The sequence below is a fragment of the Arvicanthis niloticus genome, chromosome 11 (assembly GCF_011762505.2).
Source record: "Arvicanthis niloticus isolate mArvNil1 chromosome 11, mArvNil1.pat.X, whole genome shotgun sequence".
In the NCBI taxonomy this organism is placed as follows: domain Eukaryota; kingdom Metazoa; phylum Chordata; class Mammalia; order Rodentia; family Muridae; genus Arvicanthis; species Arvicanthis niloticus.
In genome coordinates this window covers 65,895,420-65,913,153 of record NC_047668.1, presented here as the reverse complement: position 1 = coordinate 65,913,153, position 17,734 = coordinate 65,895,420, and the positions used below count along the sequence as shown (strand labels likewise).

The following is a 17,734-nucleotide window of genomic DNA, read 5'->3' as shown; positions in this document are numbered from 1 at the left end:
CCCTCCCTGAGCAAACAATGAAGAAAACGGTGTTAGTGACAAGCTTGGTCTTTCAGAGGAAGTGACATCAAAGCCAGGAGAATTTGTTATTGTTTGAAAAACCTTTCATATTTGTGCATTTTCCCTGCTTACTCCCAGACAAGACCTCGCGAGGAGCAGCTGGTAAGCTGAAGGGAACGAACCAAAGTGTACCGGGCAGATCTGTGCCAGCGTCATTGTTAGGTCAGAGTCAAATTAGCAGTGTTGGTTAGTTTGGGGATTTTATAACTCAGACATTGATTCAGTTAGCAGATCTACTTTCCCATCATAACATGTGCTGTATGATTTTATCTTTGGGTTTTGTGCATTTAAAAATACTTACAATTTGCTTTCACATTTCAATTTTTTTATTGTGTTGGCCTACCTTTTTTAGTTATCTTTCTAAATGTTAAATATTCAAGGCAGAGATAATTGTTTTTGCACCTGAGTTTATATATTTGAACATAACTCTTCTTTTTATAAGTCTGAAAAAAATTCTGTGCTGTTTTAGTTTTTATAGTTGCATAATTACATGTAGTATTTGGGGAATTAGTCACATCAGTGATGTTTTAAGTTATATTTTGCCCTGTCACCTTATCTGCATGAAATCTAAATTCTGTCTTCTGTGTATTAATAGTGTCTCTTCCTTTACCCCAGTGAGTCTGCATGCCGGTTTTACAGCCAGCAGATGAAGGGGAAACAACTCGCCATCAAGAAGATGAACGAGATTCAGAAGAATATTGACGGTTGGGAGGGGAAGGACATTGGACAGTGCTGCAATGAGTTCATCATGGAAGGAGCTCTTACACGTGTAGGAGCCAAACACGAGAGACACATATTTCTCTTTGATGGCTTAATGATTTGCTGTAAATCTAATCATGGGCAGCCAAGACTTCCTGGTGCTAGCAATGCAGAATATCGGCTTAAAGAAAAGTTTTTTATGCGAAAGGTACAAATTAATGATAAAGATGACACCAGTGAATACAAGCATGCTTTTGAAATAATTCTGAAAGATGGAAATAGTGTTATATTTTCTGCCAAGTCAGCTGAAGAGAAAAACAACTGGATGGCAGCACTGATATCCTTGCAGTACCGCAGCACCCTGGAGAGGATGCTGGATGTGACAATGCTACAAGAAGAGAAGGAGGAGCAGATGAGGCTGCCCAGTGCTGAGGTTTACAGGTTTGCAGAGCCTGACTCTGAGGAGAATATTCTATTCGAAGAGAATGTGCAGCCCAAGGCTGGGATCCCCATTATTAAAGCAGGGACTGTGGTTAAGCTGATTGAGAGGCTTACATATCATATGTATGCAGGTAAGAAACAATGAGATAGCTTTTACTGTGTTTCCTGCTTAAATTGACTGATTTGATGGGTGGGTTATTGTGCCTGAAATAGAAAACTAACAACCACCAAATACTCTAATAGAGGAGCGTTGGCTAAAACCACCACTCTGTATTTCTTTGAAGTTTTTACTTTTTTTTTTGGTCATATTTACAAAAGAGAAATGGTCACTTGTTTGATGTTACCCAGTAAAAAGCAATAGGAATAAGACCACACATCAACATTGCCTGAAGGTTCCCATCCGTGTATTAGTATTTTTTCTTACTCTATAACTGGATTAGAAACTGAGTGAAAGGTTAAATATTCACCCATCATCAAAATTGTGCTGGTAGCAAAAATATGTATTTTCTTAATCTCCATTCCTACATTTATTTAGGACGTCTGGAAGCCATTTCCTTTTTCAGTATTTTGTTCTTAATGTTACTTACGCAAAGAGTTTTACCTTAACAGGTTTTAAAGAAAGCCTACAAAGATGGTAGGTAGAATTTAATGCAGTGGTTAAGAGGTAAAGGGTATATGGTCTACACATAGTGGGGAGTCTGATAGGTCTACACATAGTGGGAGTTTGATAACTGCCATTTCAGAACTGTGGTGGAGCAGACAGCACTGAACTCAGACTTTGCCCTTCACCAGATCAGGGTCGCTCTGTGTCCCAGAACCACCATTTTCATCTCAAAGACTAACATCAGATGCTATACCATAGTGTGTCAGAAAGCATACATGAAATACTAAATGGGAAAGCTATTTGTAAGTTTACATGGAAATTTTCAATGTCTTTAAAAGAAATGTGTGATTTAAAATCATATAACTCATAATATGGTATTTGTAAATACCTGAATGCAAACATTAACCTCTATCCCCATATTTCTCATTAAAATATATTCCTATTTTTAGGAAATGTAAGTTTCTGGGGAAAATAATTATTTTCCTGTTTTTTTAAAAAATGTCCTCTCAATGAGTTCTGTTTCCTTTGGAAGCTATTCTGATGCTAGTAAGATTAACCTTTAAAAATATCCATTAGTTTTCCCACTTTGTAAAACTGAAGACCATTTAACAAGACCTTTCTTTCCGTTTATTAAATGAGAGCTTTCTATGATTGGGAACTACCAAAGGGAGAGAAGTTAAAATTGAGTACTATTTTTTATTAGTAATCACAAACCACTTTATAATGTATAGTTGCCATTATTTGTATATCTCTGGTATACAAGCTAGAGTTTAGTTTTGCTTTAGCTATCTGGACTCTGTGCAGGCCTTTTCCATAGTACAAGGACACTGTTCTCCAAAGGCAAGTTCTCACAGATGACTCGGTTTCTCTGGACAGGCATGTTCAGTGGTAGAGCACAGTAACTGAGACAGGTTGAACAGTGTGAGAAGTCTCATCTGGGCTTATAGTTTCTGGATTCCAGGGTACTATAAACATTCACCCAGGGACTTCTATCATCAGTGTGTTTATTATTCAAAAATTTAAAAAATACTAAGATTTTAAAAAGAAAATTTAAGCTGCCTAGTAGTTACATAAAAGATAAATAAATTACCTTTCTTGTTACATGTAAAGCTGTTTTAAAGAGCTACAGTTTTTACTAATTATTATGAACTAGCTATTCACATAATCTTCACCAACTTTCTGTATAGTTTAAAATTATAAAATAACAAAAATAGTTTGTTAACCCAAATTGTGGTTTTCAGATACTCTAATTTTTCAACAAGAAAAGTTCAGGTTGTTTATCTTGCTACATGTCTTTGTTTTTAAATCCTTGTGAATGTAAAACCTGTTCATTTTATCCTCAGTACAGTTTGCTTGTTTCTATGAAAAGGACAAAAGAAAAATTATATAAGTTCAATTTAAAAACTCACCGTGTGAATTCATGGTAGTACTATAGTGTCACAGGGACTGACTTTTGGCCCTGTGCAGTCTTTCCAGGGGTGCCATTCTTAGAGTATTTAGAGTAAGTTATTTTGTATATTTTTACCTCTGCTTATTAAGGACACAGTTTAATTTTCTCTGCAGCATAGTAAGCAGTGATCACTGGAGACTCAATATGAGTCTATTAAAAATTAAAATTAATTAATTCTCTATTAAAAATTAAATTTGTTATTTCTATTTTCTAAAATTTACAATCTTTTTCTAAAACATTTCTGTAATTTTTAAGCTACTATATTTGACAAATATTCATAATTAGCAATTATAAGCTACAATTAATTAATTAATTTTGAATGAGTATACATTTAAGCATACTTCAGTAAGCTAATAGGTTTTATGTGATCCAGCAGTCTTTATTCCTTATGTGTGCAAAGCTACTTTTGTCATGATGTTATCATACACACCTAATGATTGTACTGCTGTCAACTTTTAGCTTTTGCAGAAAGTATTATTTTGCATAACACTTTAAATTTTGAACTTTATACAGCTTTGATGAAGTCCAGTTTACTGAAATATGCAATTACTTTACTTTTTTTTTTTAAGATTTATTTTTGTTTGTATGTGTTTTTCTATGCACCATGTGTGTACAGTGCCAGTGGAGTCCAGAAGAGGGCATCAGATTTCCTGGGTCTTGAGTTACAGATGGTTATTAGGAATCACACCCAGGTTCTCTGGAAGAACAGCTGGTGATTTTAGCCTCTGAGCCTTCTTTCCGGTCCTGGTTTACTTTTTTCTTTTTGTATTTATGTATGTATGTATGTATGTATGTATGTATGTATGTATGTATGTATGTACACTGTCGCTGTTTTCAGACACACCAGAAGAGGGCATCAGATCCCATTACAGATGGTTGTGAGCCACCATGTGGTTACTAGAAATTGAACTCAGGACCTCTGGAAGAGCAATCAGTGCTCACTGAGTTATCTCTCCAGCTCCCCTGTTTTACTCTTTTTTTTTTTTTTTTGGTTTTTTTTTGTTTGTTTGTTTGTTTGGGTTTTTTTTTTTTTTTTTTTTTTTTTTTTGTTTTTTTTTTTTTTTTTTTTTGTTTTTTTCGAGACAGGGTTTCTCTGTATAGCCTTGGCTGTCCTGGAACTCACTCTGTAGACCAGGCTGGCCTCAAACTCAGAAATCCACCTGCCTCTGCCTCCCAAGTGCTGGGATTAAAGGCGTGCGCCACCACCGCCCAGCTACTCTTTAAATTTAAAAAAATAAATAAATAAATAAATAAATCCTCCAGTATTAAAAAAAAAGTAAAACCAAGAATATCAGTGTTATAACTAAGTTTTTTTGACATCGTTTTGTCCTGTTTGAAATTTAAATATTTTATTTCATCAATATGTTACTGGTATAACTGGTGTCCACCAGCAACTTTATGAGCTGTGACCTTGAAGTACATGAAATTAGTGTTAGTTTACTAGCTGTTCTTTGATGTCTTTAACTTGCAGTATGGATTTTTTTTTTTTTTTTTTTACATAGACTAACTACCCTATAAAGCCCATTACTGACTTATTATGACTAGACAATCATGAATTTGCGAGATGTAAAATCAGTATTGTAAGGTCTCCTCCAGCTGGGTGTATATTAAGTTCTCTCTACAATTACAACATATGTAGTTATCACTTGTGAGATTATTTTATGAGCTTTTTTAAAAAAGATTTTAAAAAGTTTTATGTGTATGTCTATACAGTATGTGTGTGTAGTGCCGGTGTAACTGATGTAAACATTAGTCTGCAGTTCCCTTTTATTCAGTCTCCCTAAATAAAAAGGGGTTTTTTGATCTGGTTAGTTGGCTATTAGGGTGTTTTTGTTGGAGAACATGTAGTACCGGTTGCAGCTTACACTGACACAAAAGCTAAAATTAGTAATGCACTTTTTATTCTATAGTAAAAGGCACTGTATATAATACACGAGAAAATTTGACAAGTAATGGTGAACATAGCACTTCAGCATTATGTAGAGTATTGAATATTACTCAGACACTTATTAATAGAGACAGAGAAAGTGGCTCACATTTGATTAGTTCACATTCAGCTTGGCTTCAGCTAACTTGATTTCTCAAATGTTACAACAGTAACTTACAAACAGAGCTACACACCTTTAGTACCAGGAGCTGTCTACACCCTCAGTTTATAAATAGAAGCCAAGACCTTTGTGGATTGTTTGATTTGCTAGAAATCCTATCAGTTAATTACAGAATGAAATCTAGAAATTAATTTCTTTTTTTAAAAAAATATTGAGTGTTCTGTCTTCTTAATGCAAGCCAGAAGAGGGCATCAGATCCCATTACAGATGGTTGTGAGCCACCATGTGGTTGCTGGGAATTGAACTCAGGACCTCTGGAAGAACAGTCAGTGCTCTTAACTGCTGAGCCATCTCTCCAGCCCCTAGAAATTAATTTCTATTCAGCAGAATATATTTTCTACCCATGTCCCACTGACACTTTCAGACTGAATTTTTAAAAATTATTTTAATATGATAACACTTTTTAAAATGTTATACATGATGAATAATAAAAATGGAGTTTTAATTACTCTAGTGGTGGTTATTCATTTGGAGCAAATGCAGGTATATTATGAAGAGATACAGTTTTGTTTTGAATTGAAAGCAGATCTGTATGTTTTACGTTGTTCCATTACTGAGAGAGAGGACAGGCAGCCAGGCTGGCTGTTAAGTTCATCAGCTGCCTGCGTGCTGGGGTTACAGGTGTTTGCATCAGGTTTTTCCCTGACAGAGCCCAGTTATTGGGCTATCAGAATAGTACGCTCTATAAATAATGCTTCCTGGAAGAACACATTTATATTAATGTGAGTTAAAAGATGGATAATGTACATAAATGATGACAATGTGACATAGTCTAATTGATAACTTGTCTTTCATCACCAGTATTTCTGGACATACAGTAGTTCACTGACTAGATCGGATTTGGGGGAATTCACCCTGAATGCTGGCAGGAAAATTACTCAGTTGGATTATTTTAAATTTGGCAGTGATACGAAGAGACAGTTTCCTTACCTAGAGTAAGCAATCACAAAGCACTGTCACAAGGGAAAGGAGAGCAGGAAGGCCATGTCACAGCTGCTGGAGACACTGCACTGCAGCTAGCCTGAGATGAAGCAGCACTCATAGGGAAATGGTGCTCTGGCTGTGACTGGAGAATGAATGGGCTGATGACAGGAGGCAAGGGTAGCAGTTAAGTTAGAGCTCTGAGGTGTGCCAAACTGTTTCCCTTCTGTGATAAGCTTCTTTTGTAGAATGTGAAATGAAGAAAACCTAAGATATTATTCTGATGTACTTACTACTATCTTTGCACTCAAATATAAAATGTTCAAAAAAATCTACATTAGATTTGAGTCTATATCTTGCATGGGTTCAGTTTGGGTGTTTAACTTTTAAAGTCTCTGAACAATTTTTGATCTATAGGGCAGTGCTCTTCTATTTTTAAACTCTGATTTTTTTTTAAGTGTTTGTGCGTCAGCATAGCGTCTGTTTCCTCTTTTTAAGGAATTGAGAAGTGATTGTTTATAAGTCCTTGCTGAGGAGCTCATTGTCTCTTGAGGTTTGAAATGGCTGTATTAAAGGGAGTGTTGCCACATGAACAGACATCCTGAGTAGCAGTGTTCCACTGTGGCAGGTGGGGGAGGGCTGCTCTGCATAAATTGCTTTTTAATATAGTAAATATTTCAAAAGTCTTAAGACCTTGAAATATTAAATGTCAAACGTTAAATCAAAGTAGGGACAGAAAAAGGAAGATTAACGACCTCAAATTAAATGCTGTATTTTGATACTAGATACAATGTGGCTGCAGTTGGAGTTCGTAAGATTTTTGAATTATTGTACACCAAATAACAAAGAATTATCCAGGGGTTGAAGTTAACTTATAAGGCCAGCAAAAAAATCGTGACCATGGTCTGAGGTGTGGCTTGGGTGGATGAATGCTTGCCTAACATGCATGAGGCTCTGGGCTCAATCCCTGGTACCTGATGAATTGGCATAGTGGCACAGGCTATCATCTCTGCATGTAATGTTCAGCAAACAGAAGCAAGAGGATTAGAAGTTCAAAGCCATCCTCAGCTATATAGTAAGTTTTGGGTCAATCTGAGATACATGAGATCCCGTCTCAGAAAACAAATAAACAAACAAGCAAACCACTTAAAAATAATCACAGCTTATAGATGAAGAAATATAGGCCTATACCAAGAACTTCAGACTAGCTTCAGTAGGTGTTTGTACAAAGAGTGTATAAAGAAGCGAAAGCAGAGAAGCTGTGGACACAGTAGGAAAAGGTAAGGAGGAGGTTGCCTCTGGCGGGTTAGTCCCTCTGCTTCTGTTGAAACTGTAGGGCTGTGTCTGAGCAGTACATGGCCATACTGACCTTTGGTTATTTATCAGAAGAGAATGTCAAATTGAGCTACCTTCTTATTAGTGGATATTTGTTCATGCTTGTACCTTAAGATAAGGTCTCTCAAAATAAGTTTGTTACTCATTAAGAATTGTTCATTGCTTTAGATTAGAAGTAACTGAGAGAGTGAGAGAGAGAGAGAGAGAGAGAGAGAGAGAAAGAGAGAGAGAGAGAGAGTGTGTGTGTGTGTGTATGTGTGTGTGTGTGAGAGTGTGTTAAAACTAGCCTGGGAATATAGGTAGCTTTTAATTTTTTTTTTTTTAAGTACTTAAACTTCTGCCAGTTTTCTTGGAGTATCTTAGTTGTTCCACACACACCCCACCCTCCCGTTTTGGCAAGGCTGCTTTTAGCTTCCAGCCAAAATAAGAACAAATTAAGTTTCAGTCACGTTAGAGCACACTACAGTAGTGGTTACTGTGGAGTATTTATTCCGTTTGCCAGTACCAGAAGCTCCTCTTAGAACAGTGTTCTAGGAAGAGCAGCCACTGCTCTCTTAACACTCCACGAGTTACAAGGTCATGATTACACTGTTCATTTCTAGTGACTTCTGCTGCCGCTAACCAGCTTAGCAGTTACAACTGCATTCTGAATTAGTCATTTATGTAAATTTCTATGGTGACACTGTGATTTGCTGATCAATTCTATATATTTAGATCTCAGAGCTAGGGAAGGAAGGCTAGTGGGGATCCTCTGATCCTGGAAGGGTACCTGCCTTGATAGAAGAGCACCAGAGCAGGAACCAATGGCCATGCTCTCTTCTGTGGTTCTCCCACTCTACTGTCTGACCTATGTAAGTCTGGTTACTCCTCTGACCTGAGCTCTCACCTCCCCAGAACTCATCCAGCAGCCATGGGGAACTGGTGTGGTCCCGTGTGACTGCTGTGGCACTGAGGTGCCTTTCTCAGCAGTGCCATCAGCTACTAGCCTAAGATGAAGACCCCACTTTAAAAAATAGCCATACTTTTCTTAAAATATACTTAGCACTAAACCCACAGTTGTTAGCCTGACATTGGGTAGCATTTGAAAAGAAATAGCTCTGGGTGTGATGTTAGATTGTCAGCCTGAAATAAACCTGGGTTTGGAGGAGCGGTGAAGCCCAGCCCAGAGACACTCAGGGACCTCATGTAGGATACACAGCTCTCTAGCAAGGGCAGCCAGCTGAGCAGCCCAACTGTGGCCCCTCTTGTTGCTTCCTAAACACATGCTATTTTTGAGAAGCCTCACCTTACAAATAGATTTGCAGAACAGGAAGAAGATTCTTGAAAGGGAGGGTTGTGATGGTACCGATAAATACCTCTGTTTTAAAATCTTGTACAGCCTTCTGTTTTTAAATCTTTTCTTCTGGATGAGACATTAGTCTTTAACTGAGGATCTCTGTAACTGAAGACAAACAATAAAATACCAACAAAAAGGAAATTATTAAAAGATTTTATGTATTTAACATACTTTTACCAGTAACCCACTCTAGCCTCAGGAGGTATAAAACTAAAGAAAGGAACATTAAATAAAACTAACAAAGTTTTTAGCTGGAGGCGTGGTCAAGCGTGCCTATAACCCAGCACTTTGGGGAAACTAAAGCAAGAGGGTCATGAGTTCAAGGCCAGCCTGGGTGTCTAGCTAGGCCCTGTCTCAAAAGCAAAAACTCTTCAAAGTACTTTAAATTCAGGGCTGTTTGACAGTTAAATTAGTTCACTACTTGATGATAATATATACCAGCAGATTAGATCAGGTTTTATTTTGTCATAAATCCATGAATTTTAGTTTAAGGTTAAAAAAAATTACTATGTGATCTTTTAAGGTCAAATTTAGGTTTCTTAGAATCAACTGAAAAGTTTTCTAAATATACTCAAATTTCACTAAACCTTATCCTAGTAAGACTTAAAATTTTGATCAATATTGTATAGGTATTTACTGCCATCAGTGAATTTCCCATCAGTTTACACATATTAATAATGTAAACAGAGAAATGTTCTCCCTTCTTTGAAAGACTCTGGACTAATTGTGGGTGGATCTTAGAGAAATCTGAGTTGTAGGAGTGGTGTTTTTTAGACAGTCTTACTGTGTATCTCCAGTTGACTTTGAATTCCCAGAGATATGCCTGCTGAGATTAAAGGCCTATGCCACCATACCCAAAGAAATGGTTTTTGGGTTTTTGTTGTTGTTATTGTTGTTTCCTCCAGTATAGGAAAGTTTCTTTCTCTTCCTTAGCAGGGGGGAAAAAAAAAGCCTAGGGTCTTCTGTGCTGATCACAGGTACCTTTCTCCTAACCTGGAAGAATACTGTGAAGGAAAAGATCCAAGGAGGCAAGACTGGAAAGTCATCTGACTCAGTGAGCCTCCTTTGTAATCAATGGAGATGTGAATTCAGAGTAGGCCTTTGAAAAAGGGGTTGGAGTCGCCTGCTCTATGACTGAACTTCCATTGTAACTACTTCAAATAAAAGCAAGAACGTTTTAGAACTATTTTTTATTCTCTCTCTCTCTCTCTCTCTCTTGCTCTCCCTCTCCCTCCCCGTCTTTCCCTCCCTCCCTCCCCTAACCCCCCAACCCTCGTGTGTGTGTGTGTGTGTGTGTGTGTGTGTGTGTGTGTGAGAGAGAGAGAGAGAGACAGAGACAGAGACAGAGAGAGACAGAGAGAGAGAGACAGAGACAGACAGGCAGACAGACAACTTTTGGTCTCTCTGTGTGTGTGTGTGTGTAAAATGTGGGAGTGTGTGTGTGTGTGTGTGTGTGTGTGTGTAAAATGTGGGATTGACCTCAGGATCATCAAGCTTGTGTGGCAAAAGACTTGCTCGATGAACCATCTCATGGTCTTCTTAATGGCTTAGAGGAGTTTAAAACTTTTTTTTAATAAATAGCAGTTATAAATAAGGCCTCTGGCAATTACGAGAATTTAAAAACTATTTAACTTACCCTACTACTTTGTAAGATTTGTTTTCTAGTTTTATGCTTTGTTAACATGGTCTAAAGAAAATTAGGAAATGTAGTTAATTACACTGGATGTCATGAGACAGATGGGTTGCAGCTGCTGCCATCTCCACAAGGTAAATGAACCAACAGGTGAAGCTTTGGGATCCGGGCAGCAAATGGAAACCTGGCTCAGTTCCTCGACTTGCTTTCCCACTGCACATTCCTTGCCAATGATGAGCTAAGACAGGGCAAGAAGTCAGTTGATTATATTTTATAATCAGTGTTTTTATTGAGGGTTATTTTTTTGTGTGTTTTTGTTTGTTTGTTTGTTTTTGCCACTGATTTATGAAGCAACTGAAGCTAGCAGTACATTATAAAACCTAAAGCCATCTCTATGGTAAAATATTTGGGGACTTTTTAAGACTGAGTATTTGATCTCTTTTGAAACTGAAAATAATAGTTTTAATCATTGTTGATACAAGACTTGAATATTTTTCCTCTTTCTCTCAGATCCAAACTTTGTTCGGACTTTTCTTACAACATACAGATCCTTTTGCAAACCTCAAGAACTACTGAGTCTTCTAATAGAAAGGTATGTCAATTTTAAATGTTCACGTTATTTGTTTTAAGAAGGATTATGATATGTTTCCCATGAATATGTTAATAAGTTTAACTGTAGCTGAACTCTTAAAATAAAAGCTAACTTTGATTTAAATAATCAAAATTTATATCGATTTAGTATTTAAAACTCCAACTTTTCAGGGTTTCGGTGGCACTGGGGATTGAAACATGAGCCTTTGGTTCAATCTAAACAGTATTCCCAGCCTGAATTACTCAAGTTAAAGAACTATATCAATATGGATGATTTAGAATCTAGGCTGGGTATAAGCCTATAATCTGAGAATTTAGACGGTAGAGGCAGGAGGATCAGGAGTTCAAGGTCAACTCTGATTATCATAGGAAATCTAGGGTTCCCCTGAACTATGTGAAACCATGTCTTTAAAATAATGAGAAATTCAGATTTTAATGGTTCACAAGTTCTAAACAAGTTTTCAAATTACTACATATTAAATAAAATGAATCTTGTCAGTGAACAAATACTTTTATCAAGGAAAATATTTTTGATCTACTGAAAGAACAATCAAGTTTAAAATTATGTCTACTGATTTAAAGTTATCTACAGACTAAAAGTGGACATTAGCCTCATTTGTTTTAAATTTTACATGTATTTTTATTTTGCTTCTAGTTTGTTTTAGCAGTTGACAAAACTAACTTTGTAAAAAATGCTAACTCAAAAAATATTATCATTAGCCTTTACATTATAAAAGTGGATTTTCACTGATGTGTCTATGTATCCGTAGTAATTTTTTATATTATTCTCTTGATTGTGCTGATAAGTATAAATAGAAGTTTGTGAATTTGGATTTGATATATTTTCTTTTTTTTTTTTTTTCTGTTTCATGTTAGATTTGAAATTCCAGAGCCTGAGCCAACAGAAGCTGACCGCATAGCTATAGAGAATGGAGACCAGCCCCTGAGTGCAGAGCTGAAGAGATTTAGAAAGGAGTATATTCAGCCTGTACAGTTGAGGTAAGCACTGAAGACATGTCTGTAGTCTTAAACCTGGGTCTCAAAGTGGACATGTTCAAAGCTGGGCAGTAGTGGTGTAATCCCAACACTTGTGAGGTAGAGGCAGGCAAGTTTCTGAGTTCCAGGACAGCCAGGGCTAGACAGAGAAACCCTGTCTCGGAAAAACAAAGCCAGGGGAAAAAAAAGTGGAAATGTTCAAAAGACTGTTCCTAAGCAAAATGAAGGGAAACAAACTGAATTAAGAGTCTTATCTGAGTCATTATAGCTTTAAGAGACCATTAACTTGTTTCACTTGTACACTCAATGTTAGATTCTGTGTTGTATCAATGCCACAGGGTGTTAAACGTGTGTCGGCACTGGGTGGAGCACCATTTCTATGACTTTGAAAGAGATGCAGACCTTTTACAGAGAATGGAGGAATTTATTGGAACAGTAAGAGGTATGTTTTTCTTAAGTTCCTACTTAAGAAAAATATGTGATAAAATTAACAGTATGGTTACTGTCAACTGATACCATTAGAGTTCATTTGAAAATGTGAAACTTTGTGTCATATACCACTTAGGCTGGTGTGGTGGTGCAGACCTTTATTCCCAGCACTCAGGAAACAGAGGAGGAGGATCTCTGAGTTTTAGTACAGCCAGGACTGCAGTAGTGAGACCCTGTCTCAGAAAACAAAACAACAAAACCCAGCATTGACGACTGTAAACTGCTCACAGCCATCCTGCTGACTTGGCATACTTTCATCTATTACAGAACTGGTTCTCTTAGGCTCAGGATGAGTTAGAGCACTTAACTGAGACTATGTTTAGCCTTGGTACAGGCTGGGATTCTCTTACCACTGTAACACCACTGATAAAAGTGCATAGTTAGATGAACAGAGCAAATCAGGGAGAAAACAGTGCATTACACTGACAGGCTTTTTAACACTAGCACTAATCAGAAACATAATTCTGATTCTTTAGACTCATTCCATTTACTTATGAAAAACATGAGAAACCAGTGCTGCTTATCCCCAAGGTTTCCTTTACTTTAAAAATTCTGTGATTATATGACTCCAAGACAAACTTGGTTTTATCCATTGTTCAGTCTAAATGAAAATCAGAAAATACAGGGTTAAGTAGATTACTTTCCTATACAGTACAAAAGACAGGCACACCAAAAAATAGACTAATATGATGATTCAGTCCTCATAATTGGGTTATAAAGTACAATATTAATTAGGTGTGTGAATGTATGGAACTTATTCTTGGTATTCTTTCATTTTGTATGGAATATGGATTATGAAAATTGTATTTTGAACTAAGCTTCAAAATGTTGGAGGTGAAAAATCAGGTTACTTTAAAAATGTGTTTAGGAAAGGTCTAGATACATACCAGACTATTAACAGTGATTGCCTGTGTGGGAGGATGAGAAGGAGTTGGGGAAGGGAACTTTTTGTGTTTACTTTGCTCATTTGAACTTTATAGCAATGATTTATTCATGTACCACTTGTATTACTTTAAACATTTTTTTAAAAACAGTGTAAAAGAGTATTTAAATGTTAAAATGTATTTCAGGTAAAGCAATGAAAAAATGGGTCGAATCCATCACTAAGATAATCCAAAGGAAAAAAATTGCAAGAGACAATGGCCCAGGTCATAATATTACATTTCAGAGCTCACCTCCCACAGTTGAGTGGCACATAAGCAGACCTGGGCACACAGAGACTTTCGACTTGCTCACCTTACACCCGATAGAGATCGCTCGACAACTCACTTTACTTGAGTCAGATCTATACCGGTATGTTATTCAACATTCAAACTCAGAAGTTATCTCAAGAGGTCATTTTAAAAATGGAATACATTTTCTGCCTTTTAGGGCTGTCATAAGATGCAAATGAGATAGTATATGATATGTTTGTAGCATTAAGGCATTGCAGTCAGTTCTGGTTCTTTTGCTCTCTTAGTCATTCTTGATCTGCTTAACTTTGTGCTCTTTTGGTTACCCTTGCTTGGTAAACAAATCCTTTGAATGGGCTCAAATCCTAGCAGTACCAGTTGCTGGTCAAAGCCTGTACTAACTTGTAGGTTTGTGAAGTTCCTGGTGTGTGCATGATGCATACCAAGGCTAAGCACAAAGCAGCAACATAGAAACTACTGCAGTAGTTACTCCACAGTACAAGATAGAGCTGTACTGTGTTACAGTTAAGACTTGTCCAGTTACAGCCCTTGATAGTTTAATATTCTTCATTGATGAAACTATCTGAAAAATAAGTTTCTGGTTTGAAATTTTATTTAAAAATTCAAAATTATTAATCACAAAGTGAGAAAAAGTTAAATTTATAAATTCTCCCACCTACATTTATCATAGTCCCCAAATGATAATGTTAGAATTTTAAAGTTCATTTTCAGAGACTCTTTTGCAGGATGGTTTTTCTTTTCTACCCACTGTTAAGAGCAAAAGGAAACCAAAATGAATTAATAATTGCTGTATTCTTGTTGGTTACTTACTAGACACCATTTAACTACCTTACCATCCTAATTTAGTAAGTAATATCTACAAGTGCTAGGAAAGACATCATGCAAAAGTATGCAGTAAATATAAAACCACAATGATGATATGTGCAGTGATGCCAGCCCTCAGGATGCCATGTGTTCCAGGCCAGCTGGCCAGACAGTAAGAACCTAGCCAGAGCTACAGAGGAAGACATTATGCAAGAGTGTCTACCAAAATATCTCTAATCTGAAAACATAAAAAATTATAAATATTCATCTTGTTTTCACCAACTTTCTATTGATGAAAGAGGAGTGCTTATAAAAGTAGTTTAGTTTTCCTATGTAGTAAACTCTATACTTGAGGAAAGATGTGATGTGCATTTTATGTTGATGATTTTAGAGCTGTGCAGCCGTCAGAATTAGTTGGAAGTGTGTGGACAAAAGAAGATAAAGAAATTAATTCTCCCAACCTTCTGAAAATGATTCGGCACACCACTAACCTCACTTTGTGGTTTGAGAAGTAAGTGTTGTGGACATTTTTTTCTGTAGCAGTGGGCAGGTTATGAATTCGAGGCTGTTTTGCTTCTGTATACCACCTCTTTAGTGTTTTAGTCCCCTTTCTTGTAAACTAAATATTTTTCTCATGTATATTTTAATTTCACTGATATTTATTTTGGTTTTTAATGGTTGCCTGAAGCTAACCACATGTATCTTCCTTTATCGGTCTAGGCTACAGACTGGCTGCAGCCTTCCTTCTTCCAGTAGATAGACGCCCCTCCCACACACGGCTCTTGCTGCTCCCTCTCTGCAGGTCTTTGCTGCTCCCTCTCTGCTCCCTCTCTGCAGTTTAGATAGACCTAATTAGTGGTGCAAACCCAGCAGTCCTTCCTTATAATGATTACTTTGTCATCTGCTGTCACCATTTCACCTTAAAGAGCTTTTTTTATCCATTCATGTCTTCTTCTATTGACAGTATATTACATTTTTATAATACAGACCCAAAAGTACATTTATACACATTAAGTTAGTTGTTTTTTAAATAAGATGAGGAAAAAATAGGCATTTGTAGTGTTTTTATAATTACATAATTACCTTTACTGATGTTCTTTGTGTAGAATGAAATTGCCATTTGGGGTCCCTTGTTTTCAGCCTGAAGAGAACTTCCTTTAGTGTTTCTTGTACAATGGTTTAACTCACGGCAAACATGAGGATTTATCATTGTTTTGAACTGCTATCTCTTGAGATTAGTTAGTTTTTATTCTGTCCGTTCATATCTATTATTGAGCCCCCTGTTTTTCAGTCCCGAGTTTCCATTTGATTCTGTTTACAGTTTTTACTCTTTCCTGGTGTCTTTCTAGACACTGTCATTACACCCTCTGTACATCTTTACCAGGTTGTCCTTTAGCTCTGTGACCATACTCTCTGATGGCAACTTTGAAATATTTCGGTTAATTTACATCTAGTCACTCAAACGTGCAGCTTCTGCTCCCTGCTTTTACTCCACTGTTTAGGTCATCCTTTTTATTTCTTTCTATGCCTCATAATGGATATAGCAACCTTCAAGACTGCCCTCTGCCTTCCACAGCTTTTTCTTTGCTACTTAAATGTGATGTGGACTAAACAGGTTAGATGTGGGATACCACAACTTTGAGAAGACTGGTTCCAGTATGGCTCATCCACTCTCTCCCAGACTGCAACCTGAGCTGCTATTCCCATCTTCACTCCTTTGTCATGCACAGTTCCCTGATAGCACAGATTACTGTGCAGAATAAGCCAATGAAATTCTGGCTTCTTGGAAGTAAGGTTTTTATGGTCCTTAAGTAACTGACATTTGCTCTAACCTGCAACCATCTTTCCAGTTCAGCTAACTAGCTAACACATAGTTGAGGCTGTTATCTTCCTTATATCTCTGGGTTCTTTTCTTTTTGCCTTTTATAACAGCCTCCATTGTTCCTGACTGAATATACTCTGTACTAGATGGTGAGAGATTAGAGCTGTCTGCGGGACACAGTTCTGGAGAGGACATGATTCCAAGCTCTCTTTACATTCTAAGAGCTTAGGGTCACGGTGCCAAGAATGATGCTGTGGCCTCAGGTTCTCTTAGCATGGAACCCCTGTCAGGAGTCAAGGGAAGAGCTATTTTCTCAGAGTTCTAATTACCCTACAGCCTCATCCCATAAGTGGGCAAAAGAAGGAGTTTTTAAATATTAAGTAAATAAATATAAATAAATATGAAGACTGCACTCAGTGAAGTCCTAACTTAGCAGGGTAGGAACCTATCCAGGTGTGCACCCCCAACCCCTCAAAACCCCAAGCTCGAACTGGGTGCTCTTACTTCAACAATCTCAAACAGATGCTCCAGAGAAAGGAAGGAGAGAAGGATGATCTTAATTGAAATACTCCAGATTTTCCCTTTCAAAGAAATTATTTTGTAGATTTTCCTGAACAATTTTTCGTTTGTAGCTTGTTCTTAGGGCCACCTCCAAAGACTCTTACATATTATGAATTATAGTGGGTGAGTGTGGTTTGCTTTAATAGTTTTCACTGGAGTACGTCAGCAGAGCTACACTATCTGATGAAACCAAGAAGTCAGTGTACTTTTATAACTGGGGACTAGACACCTTAGCTTTGTATATTGGATATTGTTTTTCTCAGTAAAGATGTGAGAATTCACAGATTGTACTGGGGTTATAAGAACCAGCAGCTGGTAGCATACAAAACAAGTCTAGATGAAGGCCTGAAGCCGTCCAAGTCATACAAAAGAAAGCTAGAAGTTATCTATGAGATCAGAGACAATATACCTCTAAAAAGTAAAAACTAGAATTTTCTCCCAAAATGTTGCTTCCTGATTTCATTTTAAAGTTGATCCATTTAAATACACAGAAGCCCTTTCTCAGCACAGTTACTACAATGTGTCATACTAGGAAAGAGATGCAGAACTAATGATACAGAGAGCAGTGTCATGGGGTCTTTGATAGTCTGTTTAAGGGAGAGCATCACCTTCGTTTTCAGTGTGACAGATTCTTGTTTACTCATCTCTGTGGTCCTGAGCTACACGTCCAGTAGAATTAGACCCAAGAGCA

The 17,734-nt window shown here is 37.1% G+C and overlaps 2 protein-coding genes across 4 annotated transcripts in view; one reads left to right on the top strand and one right to left on the bottom strand.

Annotated features, from left to right (window-relative positions):
- The window catches only part of Sos1 (SOS Ras/Rac guanine nucleotide exchange factor 1), an 84,035-nt gene that overhangs the window by 44,482 nt on the left and 21,819 nt on the right, over nucleotides 1-17,734 (top strand). For all 3 annotated transcript variants that reach the window (XM_076942325.1, XM_034514159.2, XM_076942326.1), the window contains 6 exons: nucleotides 676-1,331; nucleotides 11,098-11,179; nucleotides 12,055-12,177; nucleotides 12,513-12,616; nucleotides 13,734-13,956; nucleotides 15,052-15,171. In XM_076942325.1, coding sequence (XP_076798440.1) covers nucleotides 676-1,331; nucleotides 11,098-11,179; nucleotides 12,055-12,177; nucleotides 12,513-12,616; nucleotides 13,734-13,956; nucleotides 15,052-15,171 — 1,308 coding nt within the window. The remainder of the gene's footprint in view (nucleotides 1-675; nucleotides 1,332-11,097; nucleotides 11,180-12,054; nucleotides 12,178-12,512; nucleotides 12,617-13,733; nucleotides 13,957-15,051; nucleotides 15,172-17,734) is intronic.
- Nucleotides 4,354-17,734, bottom strand: part of Arhgef33 (Rho guanine nucleotide exchange factor 33) — a 121,761-nt gene continuing 108,380 nt past the window's right edge. The window contains exon 18 of the mRNA XM_076942330.1: nucleotides 4,354-9,059. Within this exon, the coding sequence (XP_076798445.1) occupies nucleotides 8,981-9,059 (79 nt within the window). The 3' untranslated portion in view covers nucleotides 4,354-8,980. The remainder of the gene's footprint in view (nucleotides 9,060-17,734) is intronic.